This window comes from Cricetulus griseus, chromosome 2 (assembly GCF_003668045.3).
Source record: "Cricetulus griseus strain 17A/GY chromosome 2, alternate assembly CriGri-PICRH-1.0, whole genome shotgun sequence".
NCBI lineage: Eukaryota > Metazoa > Chordata > Mammalia > Rodentia > Cricetidae > Cricetulus > Cricetulus griseus.
In genome coordinates this window covers 162,615,253-162,642,525 of record NC_048595.1, presented here as the reverse complement: position 1 = coordinate 162,642,525, position 27,273 = coordinate 162,615,253, and the positions used below count along the sequence as shown (strand labels likewise).

The window sequence follows — 27,273 nt, the reverse complement described above, 5'->3', positions numbered from 1 at the left end:
CAAGTCAAGTAAGGTTGGTTGTTACATTGTTTTCTTAAAGGTAAGTTAAACAAATGGGCTGTACACAATAGGAAAGCAGTCTTAAAAGACTTTAGGCTGTGTTATTAACTAAGCCTGTGAGGGCCAGCAAAAGTTCTAGTCTCTTAGAATATAAGAGATACTTATTTATTATAATATTGAATATTGCATCACCACAGGCTTAGAAAGCTCTTCCCTCTGGGATCATGAAGGGATGGGCTTTGAAGATAAGCACCAAGGCATAAAGTGAAGAGAGGTGTGGCCTAGAAAGCAAGGCCTTAGTCTCTGCAATTCTCTAACACAAAGCTCTCAAGTTTTTTCCACTCATGGTCCCCTTTTACCCAAGAAATTTGTAGGTGATTCTGGGTGTCTAGGTCAATAAAATATCTAAACAAAGCAAACATTTACAGATAAGAAACCATAAAGAGATCTGTTATAAGACATCTCTTCGGTATACAAATTATTTTATCATTTATTAGAGACAAAAATCAAAAAATTAACTGTTTTTAATTAATTAGCTATTTTGCTAGTGAGGTGGGAATATTTTTACAGAGACAGTTAAATATTGACTGAACATTTGATTCTGCAGGATATAGAGTCCCTTCAATATTTTTCAGAATTGACTGGTATCTTGATTTTCTAACTGTCACTGCTGATAACTCTGTTTTGCAGAAGTAGATAGTACAAAGTGGCAGAAAGATGTTTAGGATCATTTCAGAAATTGTTGGAAATTCTACTTTAATCCCAGGGCAACATTCATTTGATAATCTTTTAGGTCAAACTCAAGCCAGAAACTCAAACAACAATTATAAAAACTAAATATTCTAACACAATAAAATACAGAGATATGCTACTTTGATGTTTCCTGGGGAATGATGGTAGGAAAATATTAAAAGTCATTGTGTTCCATGATGAAACCATTATGTTCCTATCAGAGCAGAAAAAAATGTATGTACAATGTAAAAACACTGTAATTCATAATACGCGATGGTTTGAATCCAGGGCCAAAGAGCTTCAGGTTACATTGGTGTTACATGTGGTGACATGTGCAGGAAAAGTGCGTGTGCTGTGTGCCCAGAGCCCAGTAAAGTCACCCACACAACATAGGCAAGTACTGCCTTCTTGGGTTTATTATCCTTTGTTCATTAACTAAGCTTGCATTGTTGTGCATCAGAACCTCTTTACTGTTGCCTGAATCTCACAACTCCCACATTCATGCTCCAGAGTTTAAGAAGCCAGAGCCTAGAGAACAATGATTGGCTCTGGGTTACAAGTTAGCCTGCCTATGGGATATATACAACACATACTTGCACAATGGCTTTGTTTCTCAGGCTTGGCCTCTGTGTTCTAAGGGAAAGGCGCCTTGCAGGTGGATATTTCCCATCTCTTCCTCTGGGGCACAGCCGGCAGAGGGCTGGAGCCACTTCTCAGTATGACATATTGATGAGACATAGATAACCCTGAGCCCTGAAAACCACAGACTTACTTTTTCTGAGGTTAAATCTCACCCATCTTTGAAGATAGTTCAACTTCCTCCTCCCAAGTCCTTCTCCTTTCTCTAAATCCTTCTAGTACTTCCTTTGTTCAACCCTACCCTCAGCATCTCATTTAGTCTATCCTGTCTTCTCCACCATACTATAGGCTTTCAGCAGCCTGAGCTGAGTTACCTTAATATCCTCTCTTTCTGGTTTCTTCCACATAGAGCCCTTGTCACAGTACCACACACACAGTTGACCCCTGGAAGATGTGTTTGACAGTAACAGTGGCCTTTTATCATTACCCTGTGGGCTGTCCTTGCCCATTCTCATTTGCCAGCACCTCTGCCTCTCACTTGCTACATGGACTTTTCAGCAACTCTTGAACTTCCACCCCAGGATATGTTTTTCCCTCGGGATGCTCCTCTCTCTTTTCCTGGTCAGCATCTTCTCATCTTTCTGATCTCAGTCAGCAGTCAGCCTTCTCCAGAAAGTCTTCCTCTGGTCTGGGTTGGAACACTTTGCTAGGAAATCTCAAAGACCCACTTTCTTTTGCTAAACTCAAAAGTCTGGGCCTCTTGTTGACTCTGGATGAGGGATGTGATGGTTGGAGTGTCTACTGTTCCACTCAAGGAACTGTCACCCCATTTCTCTCTAGGTGGTTGGACAAGGATAAGGATGATGGACAGCTGGTCCGAGAGTTGCTCCCCAGTGACAGCAATGCTACGCTCAAGAGTGAGTTGTCCCGATGGCCAGGTGATAGGTGTCCCCTGGGCATGACAGTTGCCTTTCCTCAGCTAAATAGGACCTAGACCTTCAAAGAAGATACATCTTCTTCACTTTATTTCATGAAAGCAACACAGGGTGGTGTAGAAAAGCAGCATTGATGGAATTCTGGAAACTTCTCCTATGTCTGTGCTTGAATGCACAGTCCAGGCATGGCATGGTGTTAGGCCCTGAATGAATAAGGGTCAACAGAGCAAAAAGAACAGTAGCACCAGGTGACAGCACCAAGCACAGGAACCCCTGCTTTGTAAGCAGAAATGCATTTTGACGGGACTGTTTAATGAGGACTTTTAAACTGCTGGGCATTGTCCTGGAGCCCTGGAGTTTCCCTTACTAGTGATACATGTTCAAATGCTGTGGTCTGATCACTAGCTTTAGATAATGCTTAAGAGAGATGCGCCTCCAGAGTCCAACAATACAGTATCTCATGTTCCCAGGGTGTGACTCATCTGACCCCTGCAACAACCCCAAAGGGAGGCAGACCTAATGTTGTCCATTTGTCGGATGGGGAAACCAAGGTTTGGAAGCTGCAGATACTAATATTTACCTTTACTAAGGTCAGATTGCACCCTTGAACCAGAACATCTAGTGCAGGGCCCAGCATTACAGAGTCTAAGAACTGGGAAGGAGCTCAAGAGGAGAGGTCACTCGTGTTTATAATAAGAGGACATTCCATGACCAGAACACTCAGGCCTTCAGTTCCCAATGGAACTGGGACCAGTTCCTAGAATGTCTCTGCCTTAGATTGTTGTTCTTCCCACTGAAGCAGGCTCCCATTTCACCATGTAGACAGAGCCCACCCTCCTGCTCTCCTAGAGGAACCTTGGAAAAGTTTGTATAGAAAGGACACAAAGAAGTCTTCTAGTTCCTGCTGTCTTTCACCAGTAAAGCGATCTGTTTCCCCCAGTGCCTGTGGATGGCGCTGATGGAGCTGAGATGACAGGTGGCTGCAGATGGCCCCAGGGAGCTCTGCTGCTGATGGCCCCAGGCATGGAGTATCATCTTACTTTCTCCAGACTACATCCCAGTAGGAAGACCCTAACAGAGCAATGAGTGATGGGCCTTTAACACTCCCTTCTTTAAGAAACATACCCTGGAGCTTGCCTGCCTGAACAACTAGAGCTTAGATGTTGTTGTCCCATAAGTCACCTTTCCCTCTGGGGTTCTTTGTCCTGGCACACAGGCTGATGCAGAAATTTCTGGGAGATAAAGTAGATAACATTGCATGACATCCTATTAGGGAAGGGAGTAACTTTTAAATACATACCAAGATTTTACTCCTGGATGGTGACTTTGTTGTAACCAACCATTTCATGTCAAACACCCAACCTTTGAATCCTACATCCCTTGCCTATAAGGTTGGGATGAGAGTACTTAGCAATAATAGCATAGAATGTGTGCCCAACGTGCTAAGTACCGGAAAGCTCTATTGTCTTTGATGTCTCCCTCACCATCAGAACCTGAATCGGGGGATTTCTGGAGACACTGTGACACCTGGAATGTGGCTGTTCTTGTCTAAAACGTACTTTCCTACTGTCAACACATTCATCTACTACACAACAGGAAGAGGCAGGACCCTAGTTTCATAGATTAGGGGGCTCCACAGAGAGGGAGGAGCCCCTACTACTAGTTACAGGATCTGAGATCCAGGCTCAGATGTCCTGACTCCTACCCTAGGTCTTCCTTAGCTGAAGATTGACCCATCCTTTCCAACACCGTGCTCCCTGTTGTACAACCTACACTAACTTCCCATCTCTCTCTGCCTTGGCATGTTCAGACTTCCGCTATCACATCAGTGTGAAGACTGGGGATGTCTCCGGGGCCAGCACAGATTCTAGGGTGTACATCAAGCTCTATGGGGAGAAATCTGACACCATCAAGCAAGTTCTTCTTGTTTCTGACAACAACCTCAAAGACTACTTTGAACGTGGCCGAGTAGATGAGTTTACGCTGGAGACCCTGAACATTGGAACTGTAAGTATCTGTTGCAGAATTAGGTGACCTTGTCTCACCATGTTCCTACATTGGTTCATACATGTCCACATACACATTCACGTCTGTTCTGACGTGCACATGGGTGAACCCATTTTGAAGGAAAAGAACTGCACACTTAGTTAGGAGTTGCTAGTGAGGTATTTACTTTCTCCCATGGCCAGAGCAGGTGCAGATACAAGAGCAGTACTTAAGCTTCTAGAACATTTTGAGCTGTAATACACATTTGTAGTAACTTTACCCCCGACATTTTTACCTCTATTCCAGGAAGGGGATATTGGATTCAGGGAGGGAAAAGAGAGGAGGAAGAAACAAATGGAAGGGATAAAAATACTTCCCAATCCCAGATTTGAGTGTACTTTTCCAAGTGTCAGATGATGAACTCGGGTGTGGCATGTCCTTTGCAACCTCATGGTCTCTGTCCCTCCTCTCCTGTGGACTTCCTCTTCTTTCAGGTACCCTGGAACACTTTTATCTCATCAGTTTGCACTCTGGGGAAAGATCTGTTACAGTCATTTACTCCTGAGGTTAATGAACTTCTAGTGTATTTACATTTAAGCTCAATCAATAATTGTGAAATGACAATTTTGTTCCCTTTACTGAAGGATTTCTGGGTGCCTGAGGGAAGAGGAGGAGAGGGGAGAGAGGAGACAGTAGAAGGCCATGGAGACTTGTCCTCATGTTAGTGAATCTCTCTCAGTGAACAGTGTGGCCAAGAGCTTGGAAGCCTAGCATTTCCACTGACTTGCCACGTGTAAGTTATTTAACCTCGTCTTCATCAGTTTACTCCCAATGATGGAGATGCCACTGGGATTATTGCTAGCATTGAATATGTTATAGTCAGGGCTCGGGATGTACTGCTAAACAATTACTCCACCTCCAGTCCTAGGGGATGTAGAACTAGTGACAGCCCTTGTCTTTTGGGAGCTTCCAGTTATGTCATACAACAGACAACTGCAGTTTTTCTATCTCTTCATTATTATCTCCCTGGAACTTCGACAGTCCCAGCAGCACAGAGAAACAATGGCACTCTCCTCAGCCTAGGCAGGCATTCAGAGAACTCCTGGGCTTTATAAACTGAGCTGGTTTTCTTCTAGCAGTTTCAGGGGCTTGCGCTCCACACAGTCAGCTGTGATATCTGTGACTGCTGTGACAGCGTTTCATCAACAGCTGCAAAGAGGCCCTCAGTATGTGTGAAAGCAAAAACAAGGGCTTGAGTGGACAATTTTCTAAATATGTACTTTGGGCACCAGACATAGGCAGCCCCCAACCCCAAACGATTACAGAGAAAAACTCAGGGCTGGAAGTGTACTTGGAAGCCGTCTGCTAATCCCATCTAATGTTCAAATCAACCTGTATACAGCATTTCCACAAAAATGAAAGCTGTTCAAACCCCGAGAAACCAAATACACATAAGCATGATGGTGGGACCATATGAACTCTCATCCCTGTTCCCTACAGGCAAAGACATTGCCATGTCAAAAGCAAAGCACTTGACTACAGACTTAATGGACAGAGAACAATGTTCCTCAGGTCCAAGAGTAAGAGGAGGATTAGATACAGAGCCACCATGTTGGGAGAGATTGTCTGCCAATTCTATCACTCTACAGGAAGGGAGTGACAAGGAAGCAACGCAGAAATGTGCAAAATACCGTATTACTTCAAATCAAACCCAAGTAAAGCCATGACAGTTTCAGACCTGTGGAGCACTTTACTGCTTCTGTAGCACAGGTTACAGGGGTTTTAAAGTACTTAACAGATTCTGAAGTTCTTGCCAACTCTGCAGGCTATATGCTTCTCACAGTTGACCTTGGAAGTCAGTTAGATTGAGGAGGAGGGGGTGGGGCCTCTGGGCAGGAAAGGACCACCTGGGTAGCTGAATCCCCAGGTTCCTGATTGCCAGAACAGCCTTCTCCCAAGGGGCCTGAGGTCCCAGTTGAGAGGAGATTTTTTAGAGAGATGGAGGTGGAGGCTTGAATATTTCTGCACACTGCTGTTCACACACCCTTCCTGGAGTTTCCTTGCAGATCAACAGGCTGGTGATTGGGCATGACAGCACAGGAATGCATGCAGGCTGGTTCCTGGGCAGCGTCCAGATCCGTGTGCCCCGCCAAGGCAAGCAGTATACCTTCCCTGCCAACCGCTGGCTGGATAAGAACCAGGCTGATGGGCGGCTGGAGGTGGAGCTTTACCCCAGCGAGGTCGTGGAGATCCAGAAATGTATGGACGAGGCTGGGTGGGCCCTTGGCAACTCAGCATTTGTTGCCTTGTTCAATGGGGGAGGAGGAATGATGGAATCTGAGAAAGGAGGGGTCAAAGGAAGGGAAGCAGGCCTTGTGGTGACTGAGTCTTGTCTCCCTGTGGTGGGGGTGGGGGCCAGGGTTCCTGTTGTCACAGTGCTGTGGGTCTGGGAAGCAACAAGGGCTCATTTCAAAGATGGGGAAAATGAGAACCCCATAGACGAAACTTTTATCCTAGACAAAGACAGAAAAAAGTAGATTCTCAATTCTGTGGCAAACTTTGGGGCATAGTATATGCCATCTTTCCTTAGGAAAACTGAGGAGGTTGGACTTTTCACTTAATAAATGTCTATTGAGCTTTCTCCAGCCAGGGCTACCTTGGTCTTTGTGAAGGTGGCTATTAACAAAACAGACCAAAGTTGTGTACCTGTGAGAGAGTGAGCAGATTGCCTAACAGGGAGGAAGTGAGAACTCTAGGGAGGGTGGAGCAGGGTAAGAGGACAGTGGTAGGGTGAGCTGACAGGCTTTGCTTTGTGGGCAGCTTTCTCTGAGGAGCTGAAAGTTCAGGATGACCCTGGCTCTGTCTTCCAAAGTCTGTGATGTGAGCCCTCACTCATGGCAGGTCAGAGGCTCCCAAGGGTGCCCAGAGGCTGGGGACCACACCCTGCTTTTTCATGGCCACTGTGTATCTACATCTCTCCTGAGGGCAGATGCTTGCAGCTGTCCTCCATGGCCTTCTTCATGGGAGTTCTCTTTGGAAGCAACACAAAGCTGGGGCAGCTGTCCTTCAGCCAGAATGAGATGTGCTTCCTGAGCAAACACAGCTAGCTGGGTTAGGATCCACAGCACTTACTGAAAACTAGGTATGGTGTACACATCTGCAATCCCTGTGTGGAATAGGTCAGAGAGAGAGGAGACAAGTGGATCCCCGGAGCCCACTGGCCAGGCAGTCCACTGGCTAAGTGGATGAGCTGAAATTTCCTCAAAAGACCCAGCCTCAAAACATTAAAGTGGAGAGTGATAGAGGTTGACACTCCATGTACACTTACACACACATACACATACACTCACATACACACAACACTCACATACACATACACATACACACTCACATACATACAACACTCACATACACATACACACACACACTCACATACACACAACACTCACATACACATACACACACACACTCACATACACATACACATACACATACACACTCACATACACACAACACTCACATACACATACACACACACACTCACATACACACAACACTCACATACACATACACACACACACTCACATACACATACACATACACACTCACATACACACAACACTCACACATACACACACACACTCACATACACACAACACTCACATACACACACACACTCACATACATACAACACTCACATACACATACACACACACTCACATATACACAACACTCACATACACATACACAAACATATACTCACACATACATACACAAACACACACATACACACTCACATACACACATACTCATATGCACACACACATACAAACACACACAGACACACATGCACACACACTCACATGCACATACACATATACATGCACATACATACACACATATACACACACGCATATACACACTCACATATACACACATATACACACACTCACATACACCCACATAATACACAAACACAAACACACACAGACACACATACACACACTCACACATACATACACACACACACATACACACACACACACACACACACACACACACACACACACACCTAGTTTTATCTAAAAAGAAATCCCAATGCTGTCTTCTACCAAGACAGAATACTCACACCAATTGGCACCTGGTACCATACTCCTTTAGGGAGAGACATCTACTCCATTTGCAGTGCCTTCTACTGCTACCTACCAATAACATGTTTCCATATAACTGCTACCAATAACCAATAACCTCTCTAACAGCTTAATAAATATCACTTCAAAATACTCACGTCTCTTTCTGTGCAGGACATGTGTTGATATATTCTGAAGGCTGCTAATATTTAAATGAGCACTATCTTTGCAACCTCTTGTCATTTCCTACAATGAAGGAGAATAAATACAGCTTTTGCTTCTTCCTGCCCTGTGGTATCTGCCTAGTATTAGTAGCTTTACAATATAATCTAATTTTTGTTGCTACAATGCAGTATTGAAATAGTATAGTAGTTGTAGTCTATAGTATTATAAACTATATAACATGAGATGAACACAGACTAATTGGCTTATAGCTCTATACCCTGGAAGTTCAGTACAAACGTGCTGGTATCTGGCCAGAGTCCTCTTGATGCGTTCTAACATGGCGGATAGGGACAGAGAAAGAAGTCAGAAGGGTTGAGTCCTCATGACCTGTTCACTTCTTAAGCCTCTACATCTTATAAAAGCAATTAGATTTCAGTATGAGTCTTAGAGGGAACAAACATTCAAAATATAGCAGGCAGGCAGATGATAGAGAGTGACAGCTGCTGCATGAAATCCCCCTCTCTCCTGGTCTCTAAGGACACATGTGATGCCATGGATGACTAGATGTAGCAATCGATTGCATAGATTTGCCATTTTACAGCCTACTCAATTCCTCTAAGCCTAAGCTTGTCCATCTGCAAAATGTTGGCTCACTGTGTTGGGCAGTTAGAGTAATGATGCCTGTGAAGGATCAGGCATGTGGGATGGACGTGGGACTGGCTGTGGAAATGTTTGTTGCTGTCATTGTTGCTATTACTAAATGCCCCATTTCTCCCATATATGTTCACCTAGTGGTCCACTATGAGATTGAGACATGGACAGGGGATGTGGGTGGTGCAGGCACCACTTCCCGAGTCTATGTGCAGATCTATGGTGAAGAAGGAAAGACCGAAATCCTCTTCCTCTCCAGCCGCTCCAAAGTGTTTGACCGGGCATCCAAGGACATATTCCAGGTGTGTGAACTTGAGGCAATGGTGATGCCAACACAGGACTAGCAGTCTCTATGGTGGTGCCTTGGGCAATCTGATTTCCTCATCCAACACCCACTGGAGAATAGGCTGCCACTCTCCAGCTGAGTGGGAGATGTTACCTGCCGGACAGGTTGAACCAAAATTCTCTTGGTTTCCCTAGGGAAATCCTGGAAGCAATGAGCAGAGTATAGAGTTTTGAACTAGGAAGGAGAAAATGGGGATGTTTGGCCATGTTCTATCATGTGCCCTTGAATAGCAACTTCTTTCTTGGATCTGAGTCTGTGGACCTGAAATGAGTAGGAGTCCTTCCTGGCCTTACACTTGAGTTACCTTGTGACCTTTGAGGAATACTGCCTCATCCACACCCTAAACAAGTCAAATCCGTCTTTGGAAGTGGGTGTGTTCTCTGAGATAGCTTTCTCTTGGAAGTTCAATTAGCAGTTCCAATACACTGTCAGTCTGCAGTGACTAGTTCTTATTCCACCAATGATGGCACCAGGGCTGGGTCCCTTGCCTACTCCCTGTCTACGGCTCTGCCTCTGAAGTTCTCCCAGGCTAGTGACAAGTCCATATTTCTTAAGCAGGCCCATGGGACATGACAGAGTTTACTAATGAGCTTTTAATGTCTTTGGGCCTCCTCTCCTCACATTGCAAGCCTTTGACTAGAAGGAAAAAAGGATGTAAATGTGAACACATTGTTGGTAGTGGAGGAGGATGCAGAAGCCATTGAGTATTTTATGCTGTGTGTATGTATATGTGTGTACAACCACGTGTGTGCACCTACAGACATGTGTGTAGAGAAAGCACGCTCATGCTGGGTGTGCCATGTGTGTTTTTGCACCACCTTGATCTTCAGTGAAAAGCCTTTTCCAATGCCCAGGAAAGGTCCTGAGTTGGGGCCAGGTCAGGGTCACAAATGTCTGGAGCATTACAGGTATAGGGCCCCCATGGGGTCATATGTCCTTCTACACTACTGACAGGCCCAAGCCTATGTATTTGCCCTGTTGGGACCTCCTCGGCTTCCTCATCAGTATAATCCAGCTCTATAATTACTGCCTGGCTGGCTCCACAGCCCCCCATAGCAATAAAAGGAGCCAGTGTCAGATACAGAGTCATAGAAATATAATTGAACAGTGCACAGTTCCCACCCCCCTGAGTAACAAAGAAAGAGAAATTCTACTTTACCTAGGCCCTGGACACCATCTTGTTTGATGATTTCCTTACAAAGGTGGGCTAGCTCCATTGTGGTTCCCTGAATAAGAAGTCGGGAGAGCTGTGTTCTCATCTAAAATTAAAGTGTAGGGCACTGAACTACTGGACAGCCTTGGGCCTCAGACTGAGACCACTCAAATGGGACAACTGTCTGAACATGACTTTGAAAGGAGTGAGCCGTGAAGATGGGCTCAGTATCAAGGTACTCAAGAAAGTCAGGCACACTTCAGGTTGGGCTCCCCAAGAAGGGTGAACCTCAGTTCAGTCCCCTCTTCCTGAGAATGTGGGACTCATGATACAAAGACAATGAATCTGAGGATGAGCCACTGTGCCCCAGGCCCAAGGGGAGAGAGACCCCAAATGATGGTCTTTGTCCTTAAAAGGAACTCATGGCTTGTATTAATTCCTTTTCTCATTACTGTGACAAAATGTTTGGGGGGGGTGAAATTAACTTAAGGACAAAAGGGTTTGTTTCAGTTTATGGTTTGAGGATGCTAGGGTCTGTCATTACAAGGAAGGCATGGTGGCAGGGGTGTGAGGCAGGTGGCCACTTTGCATCTATAGTGACAATGTAGAGAGTCTTGGGGACTGTGGCTGGGCTATAAAGTCCTGAGGCCACTCCTAGTGACTCAGTCCCTTCAACAGGGCCTGGCCTCTTAAGGTCTCACAACCTTCAGTGCCACCAGCTGAAGGCTGGCTGTTTAGACACAGGAGCCTTGGGGATAATTTCCTTTTCAAATGACAACACTACTCTAGAGTATCTAGGTGGCAGAATAGGACCAGGGGCAACTAAGTCCTGGGCCCCCTTTGAGCATAAGGGTCTGGTAAACCCAGGTTGTGTGATTGGGAAGGGTGGGGACCTCAGAGACAATGGGTGAGGGTTTTCTTTATTTGTTACAGAAAAGAAAAACATTTCTTTGTTTATCGCTAAATGTACCTCCCTAATAGTGATCACATGAAGGTATTGTCTGTGGTTTTTTTTTGTTTGGTTGTTTTTATTTAATTTTATTTTTCCTGAGGCAGGGTTTCTCTGTGCAGTACTGGCTGTCCTGGAACTCACTCCATAGACCAAGCTGGCCTTGAACCCACAGAGATCCTCCTGCCTCTGCCTCCCGGGTGCTGGGATTAAAGGCATGCACCGCCACTGCCAGACTCTGTGTGTTTTTAAGAATTATGAACATGTTGGAGCTGGAGGTAAGAAGGGACTAACAGCCAGGCGGCAGTGGTGGCTCATCCCAGCACTCGGGAGGCAGAAGCAGGCAGATCTCTGTGAGTTTGAGAACATCATGGTCTACAAGGGCTAGTTGCAGGACAGGCTCCAAAACTACATAGAGAAACCCTGTTTGGAAAAAAAAGGTGGTGGTGGGGGGGACTAACAGAAGGCTTCCATTGTGAGGGAGCTGCATGAGCAAAGATATAGAAGCAAGAGTTGGGCAAAAGAATGGCAAAAACAGGGAGATTAACTCCACAGGAGTTAGAAATGTCTTTTGTTAAGCCAGGCGAGGGCCAGGCATAGTGTGAGAGGGGGAACTTTCAAACTTCTGAGTGGGTGCCCAGACCTCTCTACACTGCAGCTCAGATCTGGGGGAGGCTGGGCTGGTGGCAGGGACCATGTCAGCCACTGCCCCACACTTTGCACAGCTGGAAGCGGCGGATGTGGGTGAGATCTACAAGATCCGGCTGGGACACACAGGCGAGGGCTTTGGGCCCAGCTGGTTCGTGGACACAGTGTGGCTGCGGCACTTGGTGGTGCAGGAGGCAAACCTGACCCCTGAGGAGGAGGCTCGGAAGAAGAAGGAGAAGGACAAGTTGCGGCAACTGCTAAAGAAGGAAAGGCTGAAGGCCAAGTTGCAGAGGAAGAAGAAGAAAAAGAAGAAAGGCAGTGATGAGGAAGATGAGGGTGACGAGGAAGAAGAGTCCTCATCTGAAGAGTCCTCATCAGAAGAGGAAGAAGAGGAGGAGACAGAGGAGGAGGAGGAAGAGGAGGAGTTTGGGCCAGGGATGCAGGAGGTGATCCAACAGTACAAGTTCGAAGCCAACCGCTGGCTGGCCCGGGGCAAGGAGGACAATGAACTTGTCGTGGAATTGGTCCCAGCGGGTCGGCCTGGTCCTGAGCGTAAGCCTGGAAAGGAAACGGGGAGGGCATATTTCCCCTGAAGGCACCAGGGAAGGGGCAGAGTGACCTAATGTCCCTCAAGTAGAGACTGAGTAGGTGGGACCCCACTGTGGTTCACAAACAGCTCTCCTCACCGGCACATGGAAAGTGACCATTGACCCCTCCATTTGGAGCTAAGCACTACCCTTGACCTGTGCCTCTCAAGGGGAAACATTGGCTTTGGGAGGGACTCTCACACATCTTGATATGTCTGAATATGGAGGTAAGGTAGGAGGGTTGCTGAGGCCCAGTGGCTCTTGGTTTCATGGCAAATTCAGGTCTTGGGTGGGAGAAGGGTAAGCTGGTATGGCCATAGCAGTAGAACCTTCCTGCTTCCAGGGTCTACCTGGCTCCAAGGCCTGGGCCACTGCTCTGACTTGTGGCCCTGGTGTTCTCAATGCTGTATCTTTCTGTGTCTCCAGCCAACACCTATGAGGTCCAGGTGATCACAGGGAATATGCCCAAGGCTGGCACTGATGCCAACGTCTACCTGACCATCTACGGTGAGGAATACGGGGACACAGGGGAGCGGCCCCTGAAGAAATCAGACAAGTCCAACAAGTTTGAGCAGGGCCAGGTAGGGCAAGAGCTTTCTGGCCCCTGGGTGGGTGAAAACCAGATATGGAACACTTTGCCCACAGCAATCTCAGCCAGTATCATGTCTGTTGTGTGTCTAACAGGGTGTTGCATTCAGTCCAGTGAGACCTGGCTGCAGCTACGCTTCTTTCTGTAGGCACAAGTATTTTGCGGAGAGTTATGAAAAGACTACAGGCAGATCCCCGCAAGGGAATTCCATAAGCTAGTTGGTTCTCAAGGACAACCAATGAATACTGCATTTATACACCAAGTGAACTGAGAGACTTCAAAAAATTGATTTATTTCTAATTTTTTGTGATTGGGTTTTTGCTTGCATGTATGTCTGTGCACTGTGCATTTTCAGTCCCCACAAAGGTCAGAAGAGGTCATTAGGTCCCTTGGGACTGGAATTATAGGCAGCTCTAAACTACTGGGTGGGTGCTGTGAATCAATCTTAGTCTTCCAGAAGAGGGATGAGTGCTCTCAATTGCTGAGCCATTTCCCCAGCCCCTGAGTTTGAGGCCAGCCTTGACTATATAGTGAGACTCTGTCTCACAAAACAAAGAGATGACACTCTGGGAGGCTTGGTGGACAGGAATGACAATCTGGACAGGTAAGTATGGTGTAGCTGCGTGACAGGGACAGAGAGATTCTCACTGTGACATTGAAAGAGTGGCTGCCAAGCCTGAACCTTCTTCTGAGGAAAAGAAACCATGAACGAAGTGTGCGCAACTCACTCTTCAGCAAAAAAGGGAAAGACATGAAAAAGAAAGCTGCTCTCCTGTCCTTCAAGATTTTACAAAATCTCCTGTCCCTCCCTCCTCTCACCCTCCTATTCTTACCCCTGTCTCCAGACCAAGTTCTCTTGTCAACACGGGAAGGGACAATAAATCAAATCCACTAAGATACTTTCCAGTTCATTCCATGAGCTATTTCTAACCCTTCAGCATCCCTCCCATGATTAAGTTCTGGCTTTTATTTCTACATCTCAGTGCCTTACCTTGGAAAGTTATAGCCACTATATTCCTGGACTGGGGCATTACTGTAGAGGACAAATTGGTAGAGTTGTTGTATAAGACTGACTGCATGTTAGATAATAGCACAGCCATGCACCATGTAACATTATAACTGATAATGATTGTCATATGCTATGTGGTCCCCTGAGAGTGTGTCACCTAGTGACATTGAACCATCTCAATTTGTGTAAACATTCAGCATGATGTTTGCATAGTGACAAAACTTACCTAACAACATGTTCCTTAGAATGTTGTCCCTAGTCTTAAGTGCCATGACTGTATTGTGTTGAAGTTAACAGAAGTTGGATCATTGCATGATGTTAAATAAGAATGTCCTTGTTATTAGGGATCCAAATTGAAATATTTAGGGGTAAAGGATCATAGTATTTATACCACCTGCTTTAAACTGATCCAGAAAAAGAAAGACAAAGAAAGTAAAAACATGAGAGAGACAAGATGAAGTCATCCAGCTAATGTTGCATGTAGAAGCAGCATCTAAGAGAAGGTGGGCCATGATTATATCTGTTTCAAGGTTTTTAGACGTTTGAAATCTTTTTCAAAATAAAGAGTTTTTAAAAGGTATATCCAGAAGGCCTCATCCACTTACTGGGTCTCCATTTTGTCTCTTTCCTCTGATGCATATGGTGACCCACAGAAGTATGTGGGCCACAGAACACATGGCTCACACCCATTCATCTTCCACCAGCTCACTTAGCTTCCCTTCTGCTTCTCTCAAGGTCACTGTCTTTCTCCTACCTCTACCTTCTTTGACACAATGCAATTGAGAAGATATCCTTGTAAGCCCAGGTTATAAAGCAACAGTGTAAGAACTAGGCATAGCAGTGTACACCAGTAACCTTAGCACTTGGGAGGCAGAGGAAGAGGGATGGATGACAAGTTCAAGATGAGCCTAAGCTACACACAGACCTCAACTCCTCCCCCCTAAAAAGTATGTTGCTAACACCAGACTAAGGAACTGCATTTTCTACACTCTACCTCTAGTTGCTTTGGGTTTTATTGTCTTCATTTGGGTGCTTGAGAGACTAGAGCTGAAGGCAGGAGTGGGGAGCATGTGTTGCCCCTCTGAGTCATGCTTTCTCTATTCCTAGACAGATACCTTCACCATCTATGCCATTGACCTGGGGGCTCTGACCAAGATTCGGATTCGCCATGACAACACAGGCAACAGGCCAGGCTGGTTCCTGGATAGAGTAGACATCACTGACATGAATAATGAGATCACGTGAGTGGGACTTGAAGGGAGGGACAGGAGGTTATGCTTGTCACTAAACTAGAGGACCAGGCACTGGGAGGTGATGTCTGAGGGCAAGGGTGGGTTGGCCAAGGCCAGGATGACCATAAAGGAATCAGAGTGAGCATTGCCTCTCTTCTCTTCCTCCCAGAGGTTCTTGCCTTGTCAGATAACAGTCCTGTAGAACACCAACTTCAGCATCTCACTCACAACTCTCCTTGAAGAAATCAACTTAGGAAGGTTTTAATGCTCTGGGGACCATAGCATTTGATCTCTGTAGAAGGCTCCCTAATGGACAAGCACAAACTGAGCCTTAGCTGAGCATGCTGGTGCACAGATTTAATCTCAGCACTCAGGAGGCAGAGGCAGACAGATCTCTGTGAGTTCAAGGCCTGCTTGGTCTACATAGCAAGCCAGAGCTACGTAGTAAGACCTTGTCTCAAAACAAACAAACAAACAAATAAAAAAACTTTAAATGACACTGAAGTGGGGAATGGGACTGTATATCAATCAAACTTCGTTTGTAGACACTTGCAGTCAACAGAAAGTAAACTGTCACACTGAGGGAAGCTTGAGAAGAGACCTCAAAGCCTGCCTGCACAGTGACACACTTCCTCCAACAAGGCCACACCTCCTAATAATGCCAGTCCCTTTGGGGGTCATTTTCTTTCACACCACCACATTACACTCCCTGGTCCCCAAAGGGCTGATAGCCATATCATAATGCAAAAATATGCATTCAGGCCAATTTCAAAAGTCTCCATAGCCTATAACAGTCTCAAACTTGTTTTAAAGGCCAAAGTCTCTCCTGAGATGCATGTAATCTCTTAACTGTAACCTCTCTGTAAAACTCAAAATCAGAAAGTAGATCACATACAACATAAAATGACACAGGATATACATTACCATTCCAAAATTCAGGGAAGGGAGCATAATGAGGAAATATTGGACCAAAGGAAGACCAAAAACCAGCTGGGCAAATTCCAAATTCTTCATCTCCATGTCTGATGTCAAAGCACTCTTCAGATCTCCAATTCCATTCAAGCTTGACTGTAGCATGCTTTTCTCTCTTGGGCTGGTTCCACTCCTTGTTAGCAGCTCTACTCAGCAGGTATCCCACAACTCTGGTGTCTCTAACATCTTGGGGTCTCCAAGGCAATCCAGGCTTCAACTTTACAGCTTCAATCAATGGCCTCTCTGGGCCTCCATTCAGGGACACATGCCTAGCCTCAGTGGCTTTATTTCATAACTCCTTTCTTTTATCCTTGATTCTAAAGCCAGAACCACATGGGTGAAACTGACAAGTTCTGGGGCTTACTGGAGCTGGAACACGGCCTCCTTGTTCAATTACATTTTCACCAACTTTCTGTCCTTCACTGTCTAAGCTTGGCTGTCCTGAAACTTGTTCTATAGACCAGGCTGGCTTCAAACTCACGGATCCACCAGCCTCTGCCTTCCCAATGCTGGAATTAAAGGTGTGCCCCCTCACACCATAATCTTAGCTTTTCTTCAGTTCCTTTTCACAAGTTGGAAACATAGCTGGGTGGGATCTTGCCCTGAGATCACCACTCCCTTTATTCCACTTCTTAATCCATTTATCTCCTTGAACAGAGGTTTATCTCCATTCCACTTTCCGGTGCATTTTTTCTTCTCAAGTATTTTTTCTTACTCAGTTTGCTCCTTTTCATTATATATCTTCTTTAGAGTTACCACTAAGATCCACATGACAGAGTATATGCTAGTCTGTTTTGAGATTTCCTCTGCCAATGGAATTTAGCCTCAGCAAACTCTTTGGAAAAGGGCAAAGGCAGCCACTTTCTTCACCAAAATACCACAAGAATGATCTCTAGGTAACATACTAAAATTCTTCTCCTCTGAAACCTCTTGAGTGAGCCTCCCCCATAGTTCAAACAACTCTTAGCACTTCTGTCCTCTATGTTCCTACTAGTATGGCCCATTAAGCAATGCTTAAAGGATTCCATTGCTTTCCTAACCCCAAATCCTAATTCTTCCAAGTAAACACGTGGCCAGGCCTATCACAGCAATACCCCACTCCTGGTACCAACTTCTGTCTTAGGGTTTTTATTGCTGTGAAGAGACACCATGACCACAGCAATTCTTCGAAATAAAGACATTTAATTGGAGTGGTTCACTTATAGTTTCAGAGGTTCATTCCATTATCATCATGCAGGCAGAGGTGGTGCTGGACCTTAGAGTCCTACATTTTACAGTCAACAGGAAGTCAACTGTCTGTCACACTGAGGGAAGCTTGAGCAAACTAGACCTCAAAGTCTACACCCACAGTGACACACTTCCTCCAATAAGTCCACAGCTCCTAATAGTGCCAGTCTCTTTGGGGGCCATTTTCTTTGAAACCACCACACCCCAGAACCAGCTGGTGCCAGAGTAGGGCTTGGTATCCAGACCACTGATTTGAGCTGTGGTGTGTTTCCTACCACTAGGGGACACTGTCTCCTGGAGGAGGGAATCCAGAGAAATTGAGCTGAAAGAAGGCTCTTCCATGTGGAGTTCAGTGGTGACAGTCGAATGCATGCTAGCCCTGGAATGGTGTCAGGACCGCTGAGGGTCTGACAATATATGAAATTTAGTAAACACTTAATAAATAAGTATTTGTTGGATACATTTCTTGGCCTGCAGCCTGCTGTATCTTAGACCATGTCCTCTCCTTGAGCCAAGTTCCATACAGGACAGGGGGTAACAGAGCTCACCCTATCAACCTCCCCAAACTTACCGGGTCATTTCAAGGGGGCCTGATGTACATCTCACAGATAACTCAGTATTCTGGCTCCCCAAAATTCCTGTGATGGGGACCACAGGGTTCTGACCTGTGTGGATCCTCTGCCAAACTCATGCTACGTGGTAGTGACATCTTGTTTTGCCAGTTAACTTGCAGTGGTGGTCGCATCCTAGGGTCAAGGCTTCAGGTGTGCAGACATGAAGCCATGCCCCTAGGATGCGGCCACTACTGCAAGCCCACTGGTGAAACAAGATGCCACTACACTAGGTTACCCAGCACACGTTGCTGCCTCCTGTCATCTCCTTTTCTAACAAACTGGCTTAGTGATGCCATCCTGCTTACTTCCTAAGATGCCCTGCAAGTCAGAGGCTTTTCACCTAGGAAAGGACAGAATGGCTGAGAGACAGTCTGGAAAGACTCACTCAGCTTCCCCTCTGGCTCAGTCAGGGTTAGTTACTCTGTTCTGTTGATTTGACATTTCTGGTCCAGCCCAACAATTTAAAAATTATTGTAGCTTTGTAATCTATTTGAATGCCTGTCAGCACTTGTCCTCTTTCATTATCCTGTGAGAATATTAGCTATTCTTACCTTTTCCAAATCAAGACATTAAGTGATTTAGAAAAAAAAGCTCCTCTTGGGAGTTTGATTGTTCTGCCATTAAATGAATATGTGGGGAATTGTATATTTAGAAATTAAAGTGCCACCCCCTGGGTACATTTCCTCTCTTGTCCAACTGTTTCTTTGTGCATTTAGGTAATTTGCAAGAATTTTCTGCCCTGAACTGCGAGGAGTTCTGGTTATGTCTATGTCCAGACAGAGTGTGTTTCTGTTGTTCTTGGGAGAGAAGGCCTCTCACTGGTCTTCCTTCCCTCCTCTCCTCTCCATCTTGCCCCATGTTTTTCTGTGCACATGTCACTGGTTTGTCACTTGTTACTAAGAAGCCCTCTTCTGTGAGGGTCTGTAGTGAGCTTGCTTCAACAGCCTTCACACTGACAATGAATACAGCTTAGTCTTGGAGTAAAAGAGAAAATCACATCAGTCCAGAAGACAGATAGCAGATCTCCTAGAAACACTACTAGCCGTGAGAGGTTCTGGGGCCTTCCCTGGCTCTCTCAGCCTTCACAGGGCAGGGAAATTGACACCATCCTCACCTAACTGGGGACCAAGGTAGAAACCTCCCTTCCAACTGGTTCTCCTGTATCCCCCTCTGTCTCACAGCTACCCCCAAGCTTCTAGCCCAATGTGGTGGCTCCTGGCAAAGAAGAGCATGGGTCTGAGCCTATAATGCCATTCTACATCTTCATCCTGCTCACAACCTCCTGACTTGCCATCTGATGTAACCAAGACCAGAATCCTATATGCCTTTGCCCTAAAACATGCAGAGGCTCCTGTATTCTATAGAATGAACACAAGCATGTCCTGCCTGGCTTCTATAGCCTCTCTGTTCTCCTCCCAGACTGCCCTGCCCCCACCCAGACTCCATTTTGCCCAGTTCATGTTATTCCTTGAGCCAAACAAAAATGGATCTTCCTGGAGCCTTTGCATTGGTGGTCCTCTCTCCTTGGCATTCCATCCTCAGAGATCCCTGTGCCTGTATTTAGGTGGGTCTCTGCCTTGCTGGACTGCGTCGTAGACCCCTGTTATGCCCTCTCTACTGTTTTCTCTAGATGCTTTTTTATCTGACCTAGTTAGTCATCATTTCTCAACAGTAGCACATAAAAATGATTTCCTCCTCTCTTGTCACTATTGTGTTTCCCCAGCATCCAGAAGAAAGCTTGGCTGAGCAATGATCAAGTTCAAAGTTCCTGAGTTCTAGGTAGTCATCAGCAACAGCATCAGCCACTTAAGGTTGTCCTGTTGTTAGCTTACACACAAAACTGGGAAATAGCATCTTAGTCTATTTGCTCATTTGTTTCGGACATTCACTGTACATCAAGCTGTATACTTAGTCCTCTTCTTGCTTTTAATGTGAAGCAGCATCTAAGTTACCTAGACTTCTGATCTTCCTACTCCAGCCATCAGCCATTCTGGTAGTTCAGATTACAGGTTCAGTACCACAGGCCCTGCTAACTATTTATGCTTAATGTGTGCAATTTTTATTTTTATTTTCAAGTAAGGTGTGTGTGTGTGTGTGTGTGTGTGTGTGTGTGTGTGTGTGTTTAAGCTGGTCCCAATTTCTGATTCCATATGACTGTTCTACCCACTCAGCCTGGGACTCCTTCCTGCCTCACCCCATCTGAGCTATGTGCTTTGCCTCTCTGGCCCAGAACATCTGCTTGCCCCTATGCTTATTCCTTACCAGCCCCTGCCTGCTACATCTTCTGACTCCAGAGACCTGTTTGAGCAGGACTTACTCCTGTGGGAGGACAGAAGGGTCACTAGGCCCAGTCCCTCCAGGACTTCCATGTGTGGTTACTGGCCCTGGGGGAAGAAGGCTAAACATCCAGTTTGCAGCCCTGGCCATGCTCCAGCTGAGATCTGCTTCTTCCTGTTGGAAGCAGGTTCCAAGGGGAGCCCTGCTGGCGGGTGCTGCAGCTGTGAGTGTGGTGGCCTTCAGGATCCTGCTGCAGATGTCTTGGGGACAATGGAGTTGCACAAAGTTAAAGCATGTGTCGGTGCAGCTTGTGTTCAGCAGGCGCCTGTGGGAGGGATGAACCTTTTCTTTCTGGTTTCTGTTCCCACCCCCTTTACCTCCTAGGCTCTTTCTCTCTGTCACTGCCTCTGTCCTTGCCCTTGTTGGCTCTCATTGTCTCTGCCACAGCCCACCCCTCCCTCTCTCTCTGCCATAATTTAGAACGACAGCCTATTATCCTTGAGTCATCTTATTGGGTGAGAGTTTAACCTGTGGATTCACACATTTAAAGCCTGAGAAATAGAGCAGTGCCCATTTCCCACAGAAGCACTTTCATGACTGTCTACTCAGTGTAGCCCCAGTGCAGCGACTCTTGTCCTCCCAGTCTGTCAGTAAAAGATGGCCTTCCTCACCCATCTGAGTGCAGGGCTGACATCACACCTTCCAAATTGCTTCTCTGACATTTGGAGGTGCTGAAGACACAAACAGCCAGAGGAGACACTTGCCAGGATATTGCCCACCTCAGAGCTGGACTAGTTCATAAATGGGGCTTTTACAAATAAGGGCAAGGAGAAGAGGTGCAGATGGAGAGCAATGGCCCCCAGGTTGCAGAGGGCATGGATACTGAGACCCTTTGAGCTGCTCCGGAGTTTAGGCATTGACCTGCAGCCTTCATGGCGCCCTGGCATGGCTGAGGAGAAAGAAAGGGAAGGAAGGAAGGAAGGAAGGAAGGAAGGAAGGAAGGAAGGAAGGAAGGAAGGAAGGAAACAGAGCAACAGTAGATTCCTACAGAGAGCCTACCCTTAGCCACACAAGTACATTCTAAATATTAGGTGGGATACACACAAAGCATGATCTATTGTTTGTGCAAAATTCAAGTGTAACTGGGAATCCTGGCCCTCCATTAGCTAAATCTGACAATCCTAGGAAGGGATTGTCAGCATCACATGAGGATTAGCTGGAGTCAGGAGACAGGAGACAGCACTGGACTAAAGAAGTGAGTCTTTAGTAACCCATCTATCTGTCATCCTGGCCCACCTTCCTCTCAGGGTCCCACCAGTGTACTGGGTTCTGCTTTTCCATGGAGGAGTCTTCATGAACATCCTCTCCCTGACAGCTGCGAGGTCACTTTCTTCTCTGTAGACACACTCTACACTGCCCCCCAAGCATACTTGGTTCATGCCATCGAAGTCCATGGACTCCATACATGGTCTTGGAGCACCTGCCTTGTGCAGCACTGTGTCCAAAGAGCCGACTCCGATTGCCCAAAAAGGGGTGATAACAGTCTCATACATGCCTCTCTTTCTAGATTTCTCCACCCAATATATCGCAGACTGAACCTGTCGCTGGGTTTATTATTTATCTCAGGCAGACCTGTGGGTAATTCCTAGACTTGGGCAGAATGGGGGGGTAATGCCATGGAGGTCAGACAGGGGAGTCTCAGCCCAAGGCAGGTCCTTCCTTCTAAGCCTGTTTCAACTCCCATATGAGATCCAGAGAGACACCCCAATCTTCCTTACCCTGCCCCTGCAGGTACTACTTCCCATGCCAACGGTGGCTAGCAGTGGAGGAGGATGATGGCCAGCTATCCAGGGAGCTCTTGCCAGTGGACGAGTCCTATGTGCTACCTAGCGAAGATGAGGAGGGTGGGGGACATGGTGACAATAACCCCCTTGACAACCTGGCTCTGGAACAAAAAGGTTTCTTGTATTAGAGATGATTTCCCCATTCCCCATTATCTCTTCTCTCCTCCCTCCACCCCCTCCCTCACCCCTACTTCTATCTCTCTTTCCCATTCCCTCCTCTGGTCTCTCCTTACCTATGGGTTCTGGGCACTTCTTTCTTGGATATTCTAGCTGTCCCGCCCCCTCCTCCCTCCACTAAGAGATTGTAGAAGTTGGGGGTGGGAGGCTTCCATATGCCTGGCATAGGGTTTGGAATGTGGGGGACCCACAGCTATGGGTTGTGCTGTTCAGGGGAGGAATGACTGAGTTGGCTCTGATTTGTCTTGTGTTCTTCCTCTAGGCACATTTCTAGGCTCCTGAGGTGTATTTCTGAGAAAAAAGTACTAGCTGCATGGCAAGAGGCCCATGATCTTATCTCTAGTATGTGAAGCCCTGCCCAGCCTAGAGAGGTCAGAGAAGTCAGACCAGAGCTCCTGGCTATGGGCTGCAGACACCCAAGTCACCTCATGTCTCCTTGACTGTGTACCACCTTGACAGACCAAGGGCTCCTGTAGGCAGGGCAGGGGTATTTCTATACTTTGAGGAGTTTCTAGAGTTAAAGACATGACAAGGAAATTGATTTGCAGGAATGACCATGTGGACAGCTACATGCTCATTGCTGACCATGGCACTTACAGGTATAGGATTGATACAGGAGAGGAACTGGAATGACAGCCACAGTGGACAGATCAAGTAGCCTTCTCTCCCATTTCTTGGGATCCTCAGGTGATCTACAGTTCACTTCTCTGTCCTCTTCTCCTGGCAGACAAATCAACCACATTTTCAGTGACCATAAAGACTGGGGACAAGAAGAATGCTGGCACAGATGCCAATGTCTTCATCACACTCTTTGGCACACAAGATGACAACGGTAAGAAAGAAACACAGAATTTTTCTGGGCACTCTGGCAGACTTAGCAGAAGGTTCCCAGGTAGTTCAGGCCACACTGTCTTATAGCAGAACACAGTACTAGGTCCCAGGAGAAAAAGAGGGCTACCGCTTGCCCTAGTTGTACCCCAATAATAACCTGGAAGAAAGGACTCTTTCAAGTCCAATAAAACTCAGCCCTGGATCCCAGGGTCCCCACTATAAGATCTTCAGGGAGTGCCAGAGTTATTTCAGAAGCTGGGAACCATACACACAAAACACACACATAACATACACACAACACACAGAGAGACACACACCACATACCACACACACACATCCCATACACACATCACACATACACACACATCCCATACATACACCACACATACACCACACACAACACACACACACACACACACACACACACACACACACACACAGAGAAGAGAGAGAGAGAGAGAGAGAGAGAGAGAGAGAGAGAGAGAGAGGGGTGCCCAGTGGGAGGTGTAGTACCTTTGATGGTTTGGTGGAAGTTCAGAAGTTTGGTCATGATGGCGTTATCTGGTTGGCAGGAATAACCCTCCTGAAGTCCTCCAAGACTAACAGTGACAAGTTTGAAAGGGACAGCATTGAAATCTTCACCGTGGAGACGCTGGATCTGGGAGACCTGTGGAAAGTTAGGATTGGCCATGACAACACAGGTCTGGTTTGCTTCCCATCTGTTCTCTGGTTGAACTAGAGAGCTCATCGACAAGTCAGTGTGGGATGCACCACTTCCATAATAACAAAGTGTCTCGTCCCACTTGCCTGGCAGATCCCTGGCTGCCACCAATTCTGGCCTTTTTGATCTGCACTGGGACCTGGACACAGGTGACTTGGGAAGCCTTTCTCCAGACCCCAACCTCAGTGATTTTAATGTGCAACTGGATTGGAAAGCCCCTGAGATAGCTTAATGGGTCTCTAAATTGATGGTGCACTGAAGTCACCCAAATGGGAGGAAATACTAGAACATGACTCCTAGGGCCACCCCGGCATCTCTGACTCGGGTTCTGATAATGCCTAGGGATGGCCCAGGGACTCCAGATGAGGAACCATGAGTCAGTCAGTCCTTTGTGGAACTCATTGACACAGCAGCCAGACAAAGGGTGTGTGTCCATATATTTTTCATAGTAAAGTATGACTCTTTGCTGTTCTCCAAATTTCTATGTCTTTGTTTGAAGAAGAATCCCCATCCTAGAAGCAGGCACTGTCGGGACTGTAGGATAAGGGTCTCTACCCGGCTTTCATTTCCTTCCCTGAGCTGAGCCTTTGCTGCCTCACCTTCCATCCTTCACAAGTAGAACCAGGAAGCCATGAGTGTCATCTCCAGCATATGGTGAGATGACAGAGTCTACATGAACACAAGCTTTCTTTGCATCCCTTAGCTCCTTGTTTAGAACTTTGTCCACAGCCGGGCGTTGGTGGCACATGTCTTTAATCCCAGCACTTGGGAGGCAGAGGCAGGCAGATCTCTGTGAGTTCGAAACCAGCCTGATCTACAAGAGCTAGTTCCAGGACAGCCTCCAAAGCCACAGAGAAACCCTGTCTCGAAACCCCCCCCCCCCCCGCAAAAAAAGAGAACTTTGTCCACTCTGGACAGCATTTTGCTTCCCTTGCTCTGACTTGCCTGCCCTTCTGTTACCTCTTCTCTGTGCTTCTCCAAGACCAACAGTGGCAAATGCCCCTTTCTAATGCTGCTCTTTCACTGTCACTGGTTTCACTGACCCAGCCTGGAGTGTGATGCAGTTTTAGCCACATGTGTGTCTTAATAACAGACATCTAGGCAATGCTGTCAGGGAAAGGTGCTATAGGACTTCTGGAGCTCTGGGTGACATCAGAAAGGAAGGGCACTGGGAGTCTCTGAGCTCACCCACAGGAAACCATATGGTACATGCTCTTAATGGACTCTCTCTCTCTCTCTCTCTCTCTCTCTCTCTCTCTCTTTCTCTCTCTCTCTCTCCGTCTCTCTGTGTGTATGTGTGTTTCTCTCCATCTACAGGCAAGGCCCCAGGCTGGTTTGTAGACTGGGTAGAGGTGGATGCTCCGTCTCTTGGAAAGTGCATGACCTTTCCCTGTGGCCGCTGGCTGGCCAAGAATGAGGATGACGGGACCATCGTCAGGGACCTCTTCCATGCAGAGCTTCAGACACGGCTTTACACACCATGTAGGAACCCTCGTGACAATGCTGGCCCTCCCAGGGGACCCCATAACCTGTCAAACCCAGGCCCAGATGCTCCTCCACAGTTAACTGGGGGCCAAACCCACCTTGGATATTCTGTTCATCTCTCTTGTCTCTTCTTCAAATGTCCTGAGCTCTGGGGTTGAGGGAGAACTGTGGGCCTAGACCCAGATCCAAAAAAGATAATATGGATTTATTTTAAACTAACCCCCACACTAGCCGATGACAATACATCATCTAGACTCTCCTAGACTCAGTCTCCTCCTCTGCAAAATAGAGACAGTGATTCAGGGTGACTAATAGTGAACCGGTGGTCGTGAGGAGCCAAGTCCACCCATCACTCATTCCATTCTATTAAGCCAGAGAAATCCCTGCTCCGAGAGTTTCTGCTGTGTGTGTGTGTGTGTGTGTGTGTGTGTGTGTGTGTGTGTGTGTGTGTGTGTCCTTGAGGGTAAACGTAATTCCTTTCACTGGACAAATGAAAGGGGAAGGTGGGTGAGTGGTTTCTTGTGAAAATATTCACACCTAATGTTCATGAGCATATTAATCTGTACTAGTTACTAAGAACCAAACTGCAACCAGAGGAACAGTAAAAATCTGTCAGAATTTGTCAAAATCTGAAACCATCTTGGAGCATTCAATATTTTTTTCCTAGCTAATATGAACAACACTAGATACTTTCTTCAAATAAACTCAGACTCCAACACGATGGTTCAGCCAAGTGCTTTCACTTCACCAAAGCAGCCAAATGGGAACCAATGGGCCAATAATGTATTTTTCTGGTCCTGTAGTCAAGGCTTGGATCTATCCCATCCCAGGAGCTGCTGCATGTCAGACCAAACAGACACTCAGAACCGACAGCAGGATACCCCTCTCTCTTCCTGCCCCTGAATAGGCCATGGTTTGTATCTCACTAGCCTGAGATTTTTGTACAACCTGACAGAGTACGTGAGTGTCCCTCTGTATCTTTTATTGGTTCCAGGACTCTTGCAGACAACAATAAATGCTTAGGTCTTTTATATGAGATAGCATGACATACAAACATAGCCTACAGCAGATGAATCTTCGACTCATATTTGCTTTCTTTTTCTTTCTTTCTTTTTTTTAAGGAGTGGGTAGGGAAAAAACTGCAAACTAAGAGGAAGCAAAGAAGAAAGATCTTATTAGATCCACTCTGGGAGTAAGGGAGACCCACAGCCAAAGAGTTCCAGCTGCAAGGCTTTTTTTTCCTAAGGATAGTAGAAAAAAACCTCCAGCTGTTTCAGTCAGAGGACTGGAGAAGTGTCTTGTAAGCCCGAAAAATGAGAACCAGGAGGAGCAGACCAGCACAGCCTGCTGAGGCCTGCTGGTACACAGAGACAGCAAATGGGGACAGGACCTCTGGGGTGTCTACACATACAGCCAGGGGTTCAGACGCAGAAG

The 27,273-nt window shown here is 46.4% G+C and overlaps 1 protein-coding gene across 3 annotated transcripts in view; it reads left to right on the top strand.

The window, feature by feature from the left end:
• Positions 1-27,273, top strand: part of Loxhd1 (lipoxygenase homology domains 1) — a 144,719-nt gene that overhangs the window by 64,608 nt on the left and 52,838 nt on the right. For 2 of the 3 annotated variants that reach the window (XM_027397945.2, XM_035439026.1), the window contains exons 15-25: positions 2,152-2,228; positions 4,057-4,253; positions 6,299-6,491; positions 9,320-9,480; positions 12,352-12,826; positions 13,288-13,442; positions 15,567-15,700; positions 22,573-22,739; positions 23,530-23,634; positions 24,206-24,334; positions 25,672-25,836. In XM_027397945.2, coding sequence (XP_027253746.1) covers positions 2,152-2,228; positions 4,057-4,253; positions 6,299-6,491; positions 9,320-9,480; positions 12,352-12,826; positions 13,288-13,442; positions 15,567-15,700; positions 22,573-22,739; positions 23,530-23,634; positions 24,206-24,334; positions 25,672-25,836 — 1,958 coding nt within the window. The remainder of the gene's footprint in view (positions 1-2,151; positions 2,229-4,056; positions 4,254-6,298; positions 6,492-9,319; positions 9,481-12,351; positions 12,827-13,287; positions 13,443-15,566; positions 15,701-22,572; positions 22,740-23,529; positions 23,635-24,205; positions 24,335-25,671; positions 25,837-27,273) is intronic. The other variant, XM_027397946.2, reaches the window with a different exon arrangement.